The sequence below is a fragment of the Nomascus leucogenys genome, chromosome 2, assembly GCF_006542625.1.
Source record: "Nomascus leucogenys isolate Asia chromosome 2, Asia_NLE_v1, whole genome shotgun sequence".
Taxonomy (NCBI): Eukaryota; Metazoa; Chordata; class Mammalia; order Primates; family Hylobatidae; genus Nomascus; species Nomascus leucogenys.
Genome location: NC_044382.1, coordinates 117,734,250 through 117,751,786, shown reverse-complemented (window position 1 = coordinate 117,751,786; position 17,537 = coordinate 117,734,250). Strand labels below are relative to the sequence as shown.

The window sequence follows — 17,537 nt, the reverse complement described above, 5'->3', positions numbered from 1 at the left end:
GAAATCAACCCTGCCTACACCTTGATCTTGGACTTCTAGCCTCCAGAACTGTGAAAAAACAAATTTCTGTTGTTTAAGCCACTTAGTCTGGTACTTTGCTATGGCAGCCCTAGCAAACTTATTCAGCCCTAGAACAAATCAGCGTCATTACCATCCAAGAAATAAAGATTGCAGTATGGGAAGAATTTATTTTATCAAATATCAACATAATATTTAACTGAATATCCTCTACCTACATATTGCAAAACTGAGCTAAATTCAAATGTACATAAGTAAATCTATTTCTGTACCATGCTTTTATTATACACGTGCAACAACGACCATGTAAATGAAATGGTTCTATTAGAATTATCGTCTTTAAGATATCACATAATATCTTTTACCTAAATTTAAAGGTTCAAACTAATTCCTAATTATCTGGCTAGTAGCTAAAGAACTATAAATAGTGAAATGCCTCCAAATTAAATTGATAATAAAACTCCAGTAATCTAGCATAAAAGGCAAATTTTTAAGGGTTAGTCTTTATGAAGACTGATAAGTAAAAGTTTTTTGTGTGTTTTTTATTAAGCACAACTATTTATTTTCAATAGTTATAATCTGTGATGAATGAACTAAGGCCATTTCAAAAAAGAGTTTATCACGGGAGTTTTCATAGAGGAATCAGTGATTGATTAGTCCATTTTGCCTTCAACACTTCATTCACCCCTCAACAATCACGAGGAAAATATGGTAAAGACATTCACGTGAGCCAAAATACAAGCTCAGAGATGTCAACCTGAAAGCCTTCCATAAAACTCACACTGATATCACCACCATACAGCATAATTAATGAAGAATGAACTGAAAGATAGCCTCTTGCAGCTTTCAGTACTGAGTAATATAACAGTAAATTAGCTTTTATTGCTCTTATACAATAGAGTAATCAAGTATTCCCTTTTACACTGAATTGGTTCTTTCGTTTTCTAAATTACTGTAAAAACTACAATTGTATATTAACATGAGACCAACCAGAAATATAGTATTTTATAAAAAGTGGTAGGGGATGAATTTTCATGACATAAAATTTATATTCCTACCTCTGGATTTAATAATCTCAGGACACTGAGTTGCAAACTGATTTACTTAAGTGGTCAATTCACAGCTTTTTTTCTTTCTGTTGAATATACTTGAAAATTGAACCAGGGCTAGAACAGCATTAAGAATACCTTTCAATTTATTCTTTTCCATTCTAACACTATTACCACCCATAAAAAAGCTAATAGCTATTTTTAAAAAGTAGGGAAATATTTAAAACAGAGTGCATAATTACAAGTTCCACAAAGCAGGCATAAACCCAAATTCAATACCACTATTTAATTTTTTTTAAGTTCTAAAATAAAAAAAGCTAATAAAGCTGGAAACTCTATTGTCTACATTCAATGTTCATGAACAATTAAGCACCTAGTAACTGTTCACAGACAAATCACAATTTATTTTTAAAATTTTGAGCTCTCAGCCATAGGTTGGAAATCTAGAGACTATGTGGAGTTCTGATGCTCTTCAGGAACATTTAGTTTTATTTGGTTCAAGGGCATACACTAAGTACCACCATGAGGATGTGGGCAAGAGTTACCTGGCCCTGAGCCCTGGACTCTAGAAGGACCTCCCTATTCTTCTGACTACACCCCTTTCAACTGGATTAATCCACAGGACAAACTGACCCAGAGTCTGCCCTGCCCTTCTGAGTACCAGCGTCCAGAAATCTGTCTAAACAGCCCCAAACTGGAAGCCTCCTGGGACTCTTATAAGTCTTTCCCCATCAGGGCACTTAACCCTAACAAATGGGACCCTCTCTACCCTAAACAGTGACCAAGAGGCTGTAGTTTGTAGGGGTGTAGACCTGGCACCAGGATCTCTTCAGGCAAGGTCCTTCCTGGTTTGGGACAGGGCCAGGCCTGGGAGGAGAAGGCAGCTGGCCTGCCCCACAGGTTGGCTCTCCCCATACACACCACCATATTCCAGTGGGGAACTAGAGCTACAGCAATCTAAACCTACATTTGGTCTTCTAGATCACTGAGCTATTTCTCCAGGCAAGAGGAGAAGGCCTATTTTTCTTTAGTAATTTATTACTTTGATGTGTAACTTTTAAATGTTTAAATACAGGGTATGCGGGCCTCTGTGTACTTTGCCCCAGATTCTGCAAATTTTAGAAGCAGGCCTCAGCACACATACCACTCAAACTTAATCTAGTATCTACTGCAAACATATAAGAGCAAGAGTTCAATAAGTACTTGATAAGATGAATGAAAGGTATAGCCAAAAGGACTGGGAAAAAAGTACAAATGCAAATTTATTACTTCAACTAGAAATGAAACTAAAGATAAAATAATACAACACTATTAGCTTTAATATGTTCACTCTCTGTTCTGATTCTATACCTAATAATCATTGTCCATTATCTTTAAGTTTCCAAAATATTTACATTTTAAGAGGATCTGTCAGCCCTAAGATGATTAAAACACCCATCCCTAAGAAGGTACCCCGCTCCACAAAGCACTGTTACACTGCTATGGTTTTGATTGCTATAATAATGATTTTTTCTTTTCTTTTTATTTTTATTAATAATGATTTTTTTAAAGTATATTAATTCCACTCAAAAGTTAAATAAGCACCAACCTTCAGGAAAACATGAAAAGTTTTTGAATAAAAAATAATTATATCTAGATAAACAATACATTGGTAATAAACAATTAACACATGCAACTTAAGCCTCAAGATTTTTTTTCCATTTCAATGTGATAAATATTCTCAAATTTTAAAATAAAGTTCATTAGAAACATAAATATCCTTTGATCTAATAACTTATTTTCTTTTTTTTAATTTTAGATTCAAGAGGTATATTTGCAGGTTTTTTCCATGGGTATATTGCATGATGTTGAGGTTTGGGCTTCTATTGATCCCATCACCCAAATAGTGAACATAATACCCAACAGGTAGTTTTTCAACCCTTTCCCCCTTCCCTCTCTCCCTCCTTTCAGAATCCTCAGTGTTTATTGTTCTCATCTAGTAATTAAGTTATTTTCTATGACAAAATGATGAACAGGTTTCTTCCATCACTCGTTAATCCTTCAATATTCAACTGTAACTTCTAGTCATATACTTATGGGGTAACATACAATCTTAAATGGTATTACTATTACTCAAATATGCTGCTGATTAATTTTAATTCCAACATTTCTATTATAAGTTAAGCCTGCTTTTCCTCCCTGATAAACTGTGAAAGAGTTTTAATTAACGTTCTGATTTATTCATTCAAACACGTACCTTGCATCTAATAAGGGCAAAGCAATAAAGCAAAGCTAAATGAAAACAGATTCTACAGTGAAAATATGAACAAAATGCCATGGAAATAAAGAAATGGTAAAGTCTTACCAAAAGAAAAGAAGAAAGATTCTTAGATTAGTCATCATCTGGAGAGAGAAAAAGGGTGGTAGTTCCAAATAGAGGGAAGAGCATATGGAAAAGACAGGAAGTTGGGTATGGCTGCATTGCCGGGTACATGATGCAAATATGGTGAGAAATAAATATAAAAATAGAAGTGGGAGACAGATTATTGAAAACCTTCTAAAGTATTCCTGTTTCTTACAGAGAACTTTGGAGGGAGGACGTGAGGGTTTTTTGACCTGTGCTTTCAAAAATAACTGTACTAAGAGTGCGAGGACTAAAAAGGCAAAGTAGAAGCAGAGAAACAGAAAATGAGACCACTGAAAAATTCTATAAAAAATGGTTATGGACTGCAGTGGAAATAAACAGAGGGAAATAAGAGGTCAAGGAGACGAAATGAAGAGAACTTAGTAATCGACTAAGTTTCCAAGAGAGGGTAAGAAGACAGTCACAGATGAAGCTGAGGCTTCCAGAGACCTATGAGACTTGGAAAACCTAGAAACCTGCTGATGCCTCTAAATGCTTTTGAACCCAGGTTTCCAAAATAATCTAACCTGTTTTTCCCAGTTGATTCAGTGTCATTTAATAGTTTTCTAAGCAAATCAGCTTTAATTCAATGAAGTTGTTTCAGAGAGATCATTTTTTGAATCCATATGAAGATGCTGTCACTGGAAATTTTACCCCACACCAGAGGAACCTATTTGTATTACTGTTAGGACAGCAGGCGTTTTGTTCATCCTGCAGCTGTATACGTACAATGTCCAACTGTGACCCCTTATTACATTGCTTTTCTAAGTGCCCCTTAGAAGACCTGCATACTTTGTTTTCTCATAACTGCAATTGCGTGATCAAACTCCAAGATAATTTCTAAATCCGTGCTAAAGCTTCTCCCCTCCCTTATTAATGATCCCATCTATGAGCATCTAACACTGACTGACAATACTTCAGGCATAGTAAGTCTTCCCCAAACAGAGCTTGGTTATTTGAAATAATGAGAAAACTGTTTAAAATATGACCGACACTGTTAGAAAGAAAAGTGACTTTCTTTGGTGGGTTACTCTTAGGGTACACGAGGGGGCTACTTAGCTTTAGACAAATACTGGGCAAATTATCACAGTCTCTAAAAGAAACCAACTTAAAAACTGGAAAATATTGCTAGGTACGGTGGCTTAAGTCTGTAATCCTAGCATTTTGGGAGGCCAAGGCGGACGGATCACTTGAGGTCAGGAGTTCAAGACCAGCCTGACCAACATGGTGAAACCCCATCTCTACTAAAAATACAAAAAAATTAGCCAGGCACTGTGGTGTGTGCCTGTAATCCCAGCTACTCAGGTGGCTGAGGCAGGAGAATTGCTTGAACCTGGGAGGCAGACGTTGCAGTGAACTGAGATCGCACCACTGCACTCCAGCCTGGGCAACAGAGCAAGACTCCATCTCAAAAAACAAAACAAAACAAAACAAAAGCTGGAAAATATTGCTTGTAAATCACTTTCTAATTGTAGAAAATGTGGCAATGAGGAAAACCACTATCTCATGTACTAATATAGTATTTAGGGACAGAGACATTCATTTCAATAAAGATAAACCAGAAAAATCAGAAGGAAAAGAAGGATAGGAGATAGTGCAGTGAGACATCCACTTTCGCAAGATAGCTGAAAAAAATCTTTTTTATGATTAATAATACTAAAGTAGTTGACATTCGGCTTGGAAATACTTAAAAGACTTCCCTCCTATATGCTCAGCCTGTGGTTCTAGAAGAATTAACCAAAAAAGGCAACATATTAAAAACTGTTACAAGTACTGGTTCTGGAAAAAGATCACTTGATTTCAAACCTAGTCCTGCCACGAACAGATCACTTATGCTCTCTCCTGCCACTTCTCCCACATCTATGAAGTGAGGGTAATTACAGACTCTGTCATAAAGTTGCTGAAAGGAGTAATGGATGTGATATATGTAAAATGCCTAGAATAGTGCACAGAACATAATAATTCCCTAAGTGTTAGTAATTATTTGTATTACCAGGGCACTGGAGAGTTTTCAAGCACCCAGGCTTGAAAGACAGACAAAGGTAACTGAAACTGAGGAGAAAGAAGAGCTATTTAATGATCATCTACATTTCTCAGCAGCTGCTTAACATATGTGCTCCTCAAAGAATAAAGTCCAATGAGAGACGAAACCATCTATTCTTCCTCTAAAACAGAATCTCAATACATGTATTTTAGAGATCTCTAAAAACAGAATTCTAGATAGCCATATAGAGCCGTTTAACTCTTAAGTGCTACAGTTTTCTTAACAAGGTTGTCAGATAAAATGCACAGCCAATTTGTTGTCAGATAAACAACAAATAAATGTTTAGTATAAGCATGCTGCATGTGATATTTGGGACACACAAACACACACACACACACACAAACCATTCATTGTTATTGAAAATTCAAGATTAACTGAGCATTCTATATTTTTGTCTGCTAAATCTGACAACCCTATTAACAATCCAAAGTCCAGATAAATGTGTTAAATTGGCTAATGCCTACAACACAAGAAGAAAAGAAATAGAATAATTTGAACTAAATAAAGTATCTTAAGAGGCAACAAAAAGAGGTAAATGGAAAAAACAGATTTTACAATCAGGCAATCCTGAGCTTCAATTCACCAACCTCTGAGAATTTATAATTAAATTAACTGACTTTGAACAAATTACCCTAACTTAGCCTCGCTGCCCTCACCTGTTAAATGTGGCTTAACTTACCACTTTTCAGGTTTAAAGAATTACACAAAGTAAAAAATAACAAAGACCTGCCACTCCCCTGATGCGGTACAGGCAATAAATGCCAGATCTCAGTTGTTCCGCATACGATTTTAGCTCCAGAAACTAAAATTTCCCATCATGGCAGCCAAAATCAAACAATCCACTTTATCGTGCAGTAGCTAAACCAAATAAAGTACTCTCCGAACAGTGTTCACATACAACTTCTCCTTCCAATGACCATCTCATTCTGATCAGTAAAGTTCCTTTAGCAACCAGACTTATAAGTCTCCACCACCTCTCATCAAGTTTGTCCAACCTGCAACCCACGGGCTGCATGTGGCCCAGGATGGCTTTGAATGCATCTCAACATGAATTTGTAAACTTTCTTAAAATGTTATGAAACTTTTTTGCGATTTTATTTTTTAGCTCATCACCTATTGTCAGTGTTAGTGTATTTTATGTGTGGCCCAAGACCATTTTTCTTCCAATGTGGCCCAGGGAAGCCAAAAGATTGGCCACCCCCGATAGAGACATTAGCCAACTATGGCTGACCAGAACTGTTTTCAAATTCTAACTATACTTGAAAGTATTTGAATAGAAAGATTTGAAAATTATTACACTGATTTCCTCATGTTTTTATTCTTTTTTTTACAAACTTTTTTAGAGGATACATAATTATCATAATACTAAATGCAAACATCTGTTTCTTAATTTTACACACACAAAAAAGCAAAAAGTCCTAATCGCCCTCTGAGTCAATAAAAAGTTCTAAAAAGAATTGCAAATGTACAAAAGAAAATTATTTTCCAGTGTTAACTCTTGGGCCTAGGTCTTCCTACTATTTTAGAGTCATACCACAAGAGGGATTATTTTCTAATGTTCATTTCACAAATTGCTTAACTAACAATATGCTATCCAACCTTCCATTTAGTATACCTTATCTTCTCTCCACACACTGTGACTTCTTTGAAGTAAAACTAACCAAATATTTCAGCAGTTTAACTAGTGGGAAGCAAAGAATTAAGATTGTAGATACAAAGGTGCTGTAATTGTGTTTTAATCAGCTTATTAAATACAACATGAACATGTATCAATCAACTAACATTTAATTTCACGGTCTATGATTCAAAACTTTCAAAAGCATAACAGTACAAAGTTATCAGCATTTACCTCACAATTCTTTTCCAATTCGGTTTTTACTCATGTAAAACACTTAAATATTTTATGACAATTGTTACACCTTTTCACAGACTGTAACATAATTTGGAATTTTATTAAAATACAAACGTATTTTGAAATTTACCTTCTCTTGAGAGATATTACCAACTCAGTCCAAAAAGAAAAATATCTATATATAGAAAAACATAGCAACATAAATTCACAAAGTTGGGGAACTAAATGCAGAAAATTTTTAAAAATCTATTTCAAATATTTCTATTCCCAATAGACAAAAATCCACCGATGAAACAAACTACTATGCTAAAGCTTGTTTTAAATTGTTGCTGCAGAAAATGCAAACAAATCTCTATAAATCTCATTTAGAAAGAACAATGCCTAATTGCACATTCATTTAGGAGTATTATACAAAGATTTCCCATTACAAAGTCACATTTTGACTTGGAGTGTACGTGAACACACTTTTTTTTCTCTATTAAAAAGAACGGCTTTTCATGATGTGACTAATTCAGTTTTTCACAGAATAATTTAGTTTGTCAATATTTTACTTTTGTTAAAGAATAGTGAAAATTATTAAGTCAGTGGATTCTTCTCTATAGCATTTTGCTTGACAGCAAAAATCACTGTAGTTTTAAAAGGTTTGTTTCTGACAATTATTTTTTCCAAGTGGAGAAGGGTTTGAGAGTCAGGGTCATTAACAGCTTTTACTATGACAAAAAGATTCAGCTATAGTTACTAGGATACCAACATAGATTATAGTCAGGAATACTTATTAGGGATGTCTACTCAGAAGATGACCTACTAAGCAGGAATAGTAATGCAAACTAACAAAAAAAATCTAAAAATTAAGGGCAATTCCTGCCCTCAAAGAGCTTATTATTGCCTGTTTTTAGTACATAAAATTACAAAAGAGTACTTTAAATAAGTTCTTTTTTTTTTTTAAGAATAGAAATAAGTAGCCATCAGGAAGGAGGGAACTTAAAAGAAAAGCCTAGGCCAAAGAATAAGTCAAATGTTTCATCCTAGTTTGAAGAGTCAGATTCATTAGCTCATTAACTTATTTAACCAAACTCTAATGACTCAGTACTATGTGCCAGTTATGATTCTAGGCATTCCCAACACAGCAGTGAATAAAACAAAGTTCTAGCCCTTAATGAGCTAACATTCTAGTGAGGAGACCAAGTAAAAGTGCTGTAAATGTTTACATCTGCGAAGACCTGCAAGCATGGAGGTGTGTGCGTGCAGTATGAGTATGCGGTGGAGGGGCTTCGAGAAAGGTCAAAGAGGTCTTATTTATTTGGCAATTATTCTATATGCCAAGTGTTCAACTAGGCCAGGAGGAGAGTGTGTTTAATAGGAGGCATATGTTCTTTGCCACTAGAATTTACTTTAGTGGGAGATCCAGGTAAATTGTCAGCAAAGTATTCTGGTGCCCCTTGTTAGCTGTGCAACCTGGTAACACCTTCATTGTGAATCATGGCACTAACTTTCATGGGTATGCACTAAATGTTTGTAAAACATTTGGCGTTCTGCCTGGTAAACCATAGATTTTATTATTACAGTTAAGTGCCCATGTATGGAATAACAAGAAATGAGATTGATGAGAATTAAAAGTGGCAGAAAAAGGGAAAGAATAAAGGTCTTTTAAAAAATCAAGAAAAGGGAAGAGGTGGGCTTCATACGAGGAAGACTCACAAGACACACTTCGAAGTATATTTATAAGCCTACAAGGAAGATTATACTATGGAATCACAACACTCTCCCAATTAAGTAACAAGAATTAAACTAAACATGATTGGCAGAAAGAGAAGGGAGAACAATTTACATATTACAAGTGGCTCTGCCACCATTTCACTCAATAATTGAATATTCAAGTGATTACGAGATTTATAGAGGAAAAAAATCTGCAGTGCCATAAGCCATCTAGATCCTACATTAAGTGGTGGCACCTCACCTCACTGAGTGTGAGTCTAGTAATCAAAGATACGTGTTTTTCATATGCATCCCCTAAATGCAAATATACTAATCTGTACTCAAGTGAATAAAGAGCAAAGAAATTTGGATTAGATGTAATTTTCATCACCTTTTATAATTACTTTATAACTAACCCTGGCTTAAGATGCTACTCCACCTGTATGATCTCCATTTTACACATACACAAATCAATGTGCCCAAGGACACACAGGCAATACACAGCAGAGCCAAGATACCTGCCTCATTCTGCCTAGCTCCAAATCCCTGAAGTCTTTCCATGATGCCCAGCCTTCCCTGAGTTTGGATTTAAAAGGTACAGGCTAAGATTAAGGAGAAAGACAATCTAAAATATATATGAGGAAAACATAACACTAACAGGACTATGTAGGAAAAGATAAAGACATTAAGATCAAAGACAGGGAAATCAAGTCAGAAGGTGAGGTGTAGTAACTGCTCATCACAAATTTCCAGAATATTGATTTCATATATTTTACATGTCAGTGCATACTAAATATTGAAGGAGTGTAGAAATCCAAGCATTTCAATATCCAAGCTTACAGACTACCTCTCACATCCAAAAGCAGCACACACGCACAAAAAAAATGCTTCACTAAATCATGTGTCCAGACCTAAAGTAACACGTTTTGTTGTCTTCAAAATAGAAAAATAGGAATATCTGCCAATAAACTAATGGGAAAAAAATGTAAGTAGAAGATAAATGAATGTTGGAAGCAAAGAAAAAACCCTTCAAATTATTACGTTACCAGTGCTTCTGACAGTAATCATGAAATCGAGATATTAAGAAAAGTAACACACTCCTTTCAAAATAAGTCTTTGGAAATACACCCCCCTCTCCAATCCCCACAAAAAAAAAAAAAAAAAATGCTGCAACTAAATTCTCTGTGACTGTGTACTCAAACCAACAAATATGTATATCAAATCCTATGTCCCATTATAATTGAAACAATTTCCCCTCATCTTGGCGGGGTGGGGTCGGGTGGGGGGAATCTGTGGCCCCAATAAATAAGCGCCATCATATGCAGTAACAATAATGATAGCAGCTACTGCTGTGCCATACATGATTCTTTCACTTTTCACCCTAATTGAAACAGATACTGTTATCCTCATTCTACCAGGGAAAAAACTTGGTCTCAGAGGGATTAAGTAACTTGCCTAAAGTCATCGAACACTGATAAATACAGAGAGCTGAGACATTCGTATGTGCCTGAAACCAATCAACACCAAGGTTCTTAAAACATTTAATACTGCTTCTCTATTTTAAAGATTCAAACTTTCCCATGAGTATTCTGCCTTTTCTAAAAGTAGACTTCATAGACGTGAAATAATTCTCCTATGCAATATTTTACAAAAAGTTACTAAAATGAACAAGCAGTCTCTTAAAACTATATACTGTTTTGTCCCCAAAGGCAAGCCCTTCTTTTTTGTTTATTACTATTTCATACTGCACAGATACTATCCTTGAATGGCACATAAATTGACAAAATGAGAACACTAAAACATAATGACACATAAAAGGAATACATTAATGTTAAAGGTCAGAGACTAATGTCTCAAAAATTTGAGAAGTGGCCTCTACCACATTCTCATTAAAAGACTTAGGCCTAAAGGAACTTAATAACCTCCTGTTTTTTTGAAGTGCAAATTTTACCTGGGTCGTTATGGGAATGAGGCACTACAAAGACTTGAAGGGGTTCAGTGTCCCATTCATTAGATTCATAAGTAATGTCAAATCCTTGCTTCCAAACTCCACCATCTGGATTGTCAAAAGAAATTAGACTGTAAACATCCAACATCTAAAAATGTAAAAGAAAAAAAATTAAAGTTTAACCATTATTAATTTAAATTTAATGTTGGTAAATATTTGCTCAAAATTATTCACTGCTATGCTCTGCATATATATTTTATAAAATAAAACTATTTCTGTAGACATTAATTGAGGAGTTTAGAGTAGAAAATATTTCATCACCACTCAAAGGCTTGAAATGCTATTTGTGCTACAAAACTACCCTGACAAATAATCCGCTCCCATCTGCTTCTAATAAAAAAAAAAGTTCATTCTATTCCTTCTTCCCCTACTTTACTTCCAAAACAATTTAACAGAAATTTATAGAAAAAGAACCAAGAAAAAAATTTCTGATGAAATTTGATTATGACCAGATATTTCAGCATTTTCAAAAACAGTTCTGAAAATGATATTTTACTTTGAGCTATCTTTGTTTTATAGTAAATCTCATGTATATTAAAAATCTATGCCTCAACGAAAATACATCTATCTATAGCTATTCTTCCATGTAGCATATGTTATATCTACCTATTTTATCCTAGAAGTACAACTACAACAGGGTCAACCAGGCATAATCATCTAAAAATTGAGAAAAATTTTAAAATTGAGATTTAGCCTTTATGTATCCTATTGTTTTCTAGCTTTTCAATGCAGTATTCCTTCTGGCTAATAATGTTTGGATGCAAAGAAAAAAACAGTGGGAAAAAAAACTAAAACTTTACTTTTGTTCTTCATAGTCTCTATAATATTAAATGTGACAACACAACCAAACAACCTTTTGTAAAATTTAAATTATGTTAAAACCAGACTGCAAAAATCACATCCAAATATATAAATAAGTTACAAAAAAAATTTAAAGGACAAACAAATCATATAAAAGTCAATACAAAGTATTTTAAGCCAATAATATTCCTCTCCCTATGGAATATATGACTTTAATAAATAAAATAAAATCTTCCCAAGGATGAGCTGACAAATCTTTGGAAACGAGCTGGGCAGGAGGATGTGTTAGCAGTGTCTGTTTCTTCCTTCAGTCCTGCAGCTCTCCCAGTACCCTCCTGACTTGCTCTGCCTGACTTCCATGGTTGCTCTGCAACTCCTTTCTGTCCAGCCCAGATTTAGACCACACAACAAAAATAATTTTTTTTTTTTTTTTTTTTTGCTGTTCCCTTATCATGGATGACAACAAGGCTAAGTACTTAAGAAGCACTCAACAAAAAAACTAAATAAAGCCAAACCTCACAGAAACAGCTATCCCTGTAAACACAAGATTCTGATCCTATCAGAATCTGGCTACACTCTAGCTGATGAGGTTGCAGGTGCAAGACCTGGCCAGCTCCACTGTCCTCAGCTTCCAGCTTGGCCTGTGAGCCATGACCTCAAGATGGTATCATGTTCTCCGCCCTCAGCAGTTAGTGGAAAGTACATATTCGAAAACGAGGCCAGAAGTCAAATAATTTTGTCCAACTTTAAAATATTTACCCCTTAGGATACTTCCACCAAAATCCAGTTTCTGGTCTAAGGCACAAAGTTAAACACAGCCTTGCCCTAATTTGCAGAGCCAATGTGAGTGAAACACTCTGAGTTTAAGAAAAGCAGAAGTCCTTTCTAACGCTGGTTTTCGACTCCATTGCCCTCTATAATAGCGCTGTCCAATAGAAATATAATACAAGCCAAATTTTTAATTTTCTAGTAAAACGAAGCAGTTGAAATTAATTTTAATATTTCATTAACCCAGTATATCCAAAATATTATCTTAACACATAATCAATATATAAATGAATTAAGATATTTTGCATGCTAAGTTTGAAACACTGTGTATGTACATTACACTTACAGCACATCTCAAGCCACATTAGTCACATTTCAAGTGCTCAGTAGCCACATGCAGACAGGGGCTTCCATACTGGAAAGTACAGCTCTAGAATATTTCCCTTCCCTCTTGCAAAAAGATATTAAGAAAAAAAAAAAAATCTAACCTTACTTTGTACAAAATCTATAACATACAACTGTATATAATAAGAACAGGGATTTTCTTGTATTCTCCAACGGAAGGTAAAAAAAAAAAATCTCTGGCAAAATTTAAACCTCTAAAGGTTTTCAACTATTACAGAAAATAAGACCTGAAAAGCATACAAAAAGACTGTATTCACGTAAGCATAAAATAGTAAGATAAACTGAGAAAAACAGAATTATAGAATTTTATCACTGAACAGAACATTAATGTTCATGTGACTAATCAAAATACTTTACAAAAAGAGAAACTAGAATCCAAAGAGTTTAAGTGACTTACCAAGTCAGAACAGACATCAGGTCAAATCTTAAAAAGAACAACAAAAAAAAAGGCCGGTGATTATTAACGAACGTATACATTACCTGCACATCTGAATTGTGACTTCCACTTTGTGAAGCAAACAGACAGTCTGCAGTGTCAACTGAGAGGGATAATTGGGAGGGCAGAAGATGTGAGCCAGCACCTTGGCTGAAATTGCTTTGTGAACTTTTCGGACCATCCTCCACAGATTCACTCAAATTGATGACTGAGTCTCTAATATTTGAGATGATCTCATTATTCTCAGCTAGCAAACGCTCCAAATGGTCTATTTTTTCTTGCAACATTGAGAGCTGGCCCTACAATAAAAAAGAAAAAGGCAGCTATATGAAATACTAATATAGATCTGCTGAGGCATACACTTTTTTTTTTTTTAATTGTGTGGTTGCCTACGAGGGCAGCCACTCACCCTTCACTTTCCACTTTTGTAAGTGGGATCGCAGAAAGCATGAACAGCTGGCACGGTTGAAACATCAATTTACAGCAGAAAATCTTCTCCACGGCTGCAATCTTTGCTTAATCATATTTTAAGACGTGCAACAGAAAGACCAAAAATATTTTGGGAAATATTTCTGTTCCCCCCAAACTCAGTCCTAAAAGATGTTTGGGTCCCTGGAATCAATGTACAACAGCATATTATATTCCGGTATGAAATTTTTAATGTAAGTATAATTGACTGGAGTTACTTACAAGGGTCAAAAAAGTATGAACTTGAAAAAGATCATTCCATCTCAATCCCTTCACACTAGTGGGTAATCCTAAATAAGAAATATCATCTATGGAAAAATCAATTAGTCAACTCAGCCATAAGCATGAACATCTCCCAAGTAACCATACCCTAAGTCATTCAGTCTGCTTTTGCTATACTGTGTGTCTTAAATTTTTTTCATTGATCCTCACATTAAAAGGGTTGCCATCTCTGTAACATAAACCTCGTTATACAAAATAATACCTCACCTTATGAGAGCAAGGACAATCTTTACCTTGTTCACCCCTATATCCTGGGTTCCAAGTACATAGAAGGTACTCATTTATTTGTCAAATGGCCCTCATATTTCTGAAACTCAATTCTTTAGTGAATGGCCACTGTGTCAGGCATGTATGCTAGGAAGACACGCATAAGATTTGGGCCCCTGTCTTTGAACACACAAGGTGATGTCATAACTAGCAAAAGCCTCAAAAAACCCACATTAAGGTTTTAAAAAACTATATGCATGGTGAACAAACAACTCTGGATATTCATTACCAGGAAATAACAGGAAAGCAGAAAGGAAAGAAGGAAGAAGGGAAAAGAGAAAAGGATAGAAAATATCCAAACGCCCAAAAGTAGGGGACTGGTCAAACGATAGATTTATTATCATGGAAGGGATGTTGGCCACTGAAAATTTAGAAATATAAATTGTTTTAAAATAGAAATGTAAGGAAAGGTATTTTCAGAAGATAAAGTAAGGAAAGGTATTTTCAGAAGACAAAGTGGCGAAAAGGCAGTTTGAAAATAGTATGTATGGCATGATATGCTTTAGGAAAAAATATGAAAGACCATATAACACACAAGATATACGGGTTACACTCACAGGTTATTGGTCAGTTCAACAAGGGGAAGGGGAGAAGTTAAGAGACTGAGATCTACCAAGAAAAGGCCAATCATTTGAGCAAACTATGCCAGAATTGGCAGAAGTCCGAAGAAACTGCAACAGATTTTGGAATAAAAAAAAAAAGTAGCCAAAATTAGCAGCAAATCACTGGGGGTGGCAGTGGTTGGGGGCAATACAACACTAGGGGTGAATATCTACAGCCTGATGTTAGAGAAGAAAGGAGCACAAGACAGCCATGTACCTTCTCAGACCTGAAAGATGCTCTCACAGGCCTCTCTACTTAGAAGCACGTAACAGAAAGAGCCCCCTACACATTAAAACTATAGTCCTTTAAAGGCAATTGTCATCTCTAACATGGGGTGGGGTGATATGTCACCACAAGATAGAACTCTAAAGTCTGTTTATCAGCATACACAGAGACAAGAAAAAGTTTTAGCACAGGTCCCATCCTGAAAGACAAGCCCCACTGCACTAGTAAAAGGCAAGAGAGGGAGCACACATCACTTTACAACCGGAAATGGCAAAGCAAAGGAAACGGGAGACGAGTGCAACACTAGTTCAGGGCTCAAATAGAGAAGCTAGCTGAACCATGTAGATTCCAGGTCCGCAAAGCTGTCGAGCAGTATCGTCCTATAAACCTTTACACCCTTCTCTGTAAGTGCACATCAACAGTGGTTACGAGTGATTCTCCATGAAAAGACCAAAGGGGATCGATCCCTTGGCATAACCCAAAGTTCAACCCAAAGAAGCTAAAAATATTTGAGTCAGGTACACAGTTGATGAATCTGTATATATTTTCCTAAATACATATGCTATCAAAGGCTGTCTGAAATAGGGGAAATGCTTTTCTTCACTTATCACAACATCACAGACTGCAGCTTTTGAAATCCCTTCTGACAGATTCTGTTGAATAATTCCAATACTGAAGATACAAATTTACCACAGCAGGTAATGGTAAATCAAGTTACTCTTATTACAAGCAGTATTAGAACATGTTGATTCATCTTGCCAGCAGTACAGCTACACATCTCCATAAAATAAAACATTACCTTAATCTAAAATGCCATAATCACAGAGCTTTTAAAGATACCACATTTTGTCCGGGCACGGTGGCTCATGCCTGTAATCCCTGCACTTTGGTAGGCCGAGACAGTCGGATCACCTGGTCAGGAGTTCCAGACCAGCCTGGTCAACATGGTGAAACCCCATCTCTACTAAAAATACAAAAATCAGTGGCTTAGCATGGTGGCTCACACCTGTAATCCCAGCACTTTGGGAGTCCGAGGCGGGCAGATCACCTGAGGTGGGGAGTTCGAGACCAGCCTGGCCTACATGGAGAAACCCCGTCTCTACTAAAAATACAAAATTAGCCGGACGTGGTGGCAGGCGCCTGTAATCCCAGCTACTCGGAAGGCTCAGGCAGGAGAACCGCTTGAACCCGGGAGAAGGAGGTTGTGGTGAGCCAAGATCACGCCATCGCACCCCAGGCTTGGCAACAAGAGCAAAACTTCATCTCAAAAAAAAAATAGACAAATAATAATAAAAAAAAAAAAATTAGCTGGGTGTGGTGGCACGCACCTGTAGTCCCAGATACTCAGAAGGCTGACGGAGGATAATTGCTTGAACCTGGGAAGCAGAGGTTGCAGTGAACCAAGAGCGCGTCACTGCACTCCAACCTAGGCGATAGAGCGAGACTCCATCTCAAAAAAAAAAAGAAAAAAAGATACATTTTATCTTACACGTACAATATTACAACACTACAAACTTAATACATGAGTGCCCACATTTCTTCAGATCTTTCTGTACTTTGAGGAAAAGATCATTTTAGAGGCATATACACAGCAAAACTGCCTATAGCTCAACAAGTACACACTGAATAAGAAGACAACCCTTCCTGGGAATATTTTTATTATGGCTTTGGTCCCATAATCCATGGATAAGAGTATTATTCAAAATAAACATTACAGAAGATAGTTCATGAAAAAAGGATCCTACTGCCATTAAAGATGACTTTCAATCTCATTTAGCTTTAAAGATATCATTAATGATAACTACCTGGAATTCTGTATTGAATTAAGTACATGGAGAAAATTATGGCCTAGGGATATATGCACACAATGGTCTAAAGAACATCATTTTTAAAATTATATTATGCAGTGGAATAAAGTCTCCCTCCAAACAGGTGAAATTCTTGAAATGAACACACCTCACAAGCAAATTCTGTACATGTGACAGAGAAGAGTGGAATGACCTTAAAAGGATGTACTTGTAGTCTGCATTAAAGAAACAGAAATCATAGATAATGCTTCAATTATGCTGAGAACTCAAAGAATACTGATAGTAACATTGAAAAAGACAATTTTCTGTAGGGCAAGAAAATCACTTATGAGAAAACTACTTTATTCTTTGATTTGCTAATCAGTTCTACAGGGAGGCCACAGCATTGCACTGTTCAGGAGTGGGGAAGGAGGTCATGATATTTG

At 35.9% G+C, this 17,537-nt stretch overlaps 1 protein-coding gene across 1 annotated transcript in view; it reads right to left on the bottom strand.

The window, feature by feature from the left end:
- The window catches only part of MAN2A1 (mannosidase alpha class 2A member 1), a 177,007-nt gene that overhangs the window by 139,067 nt on the left and 20,403 nt on the right, over positions 1-17,537 (bottom strand). Inside the window, exons 2-3 of the mRNA XM_030817529.1 lie at positions 13,504-13,758; positions 10,993-11,137 (exon numbers count right to left, since the gene is read on the bottom strand). Of these exons, the coding sequence (XP_030673389.1) occupies positions 10,993-11,137; positions 13,504-13,758 (400 nt within the window). The remainder of the gene's footprint in view (positions 1-10,992; positions 11,138-13,503; positions 13,759-17,537) is intronic.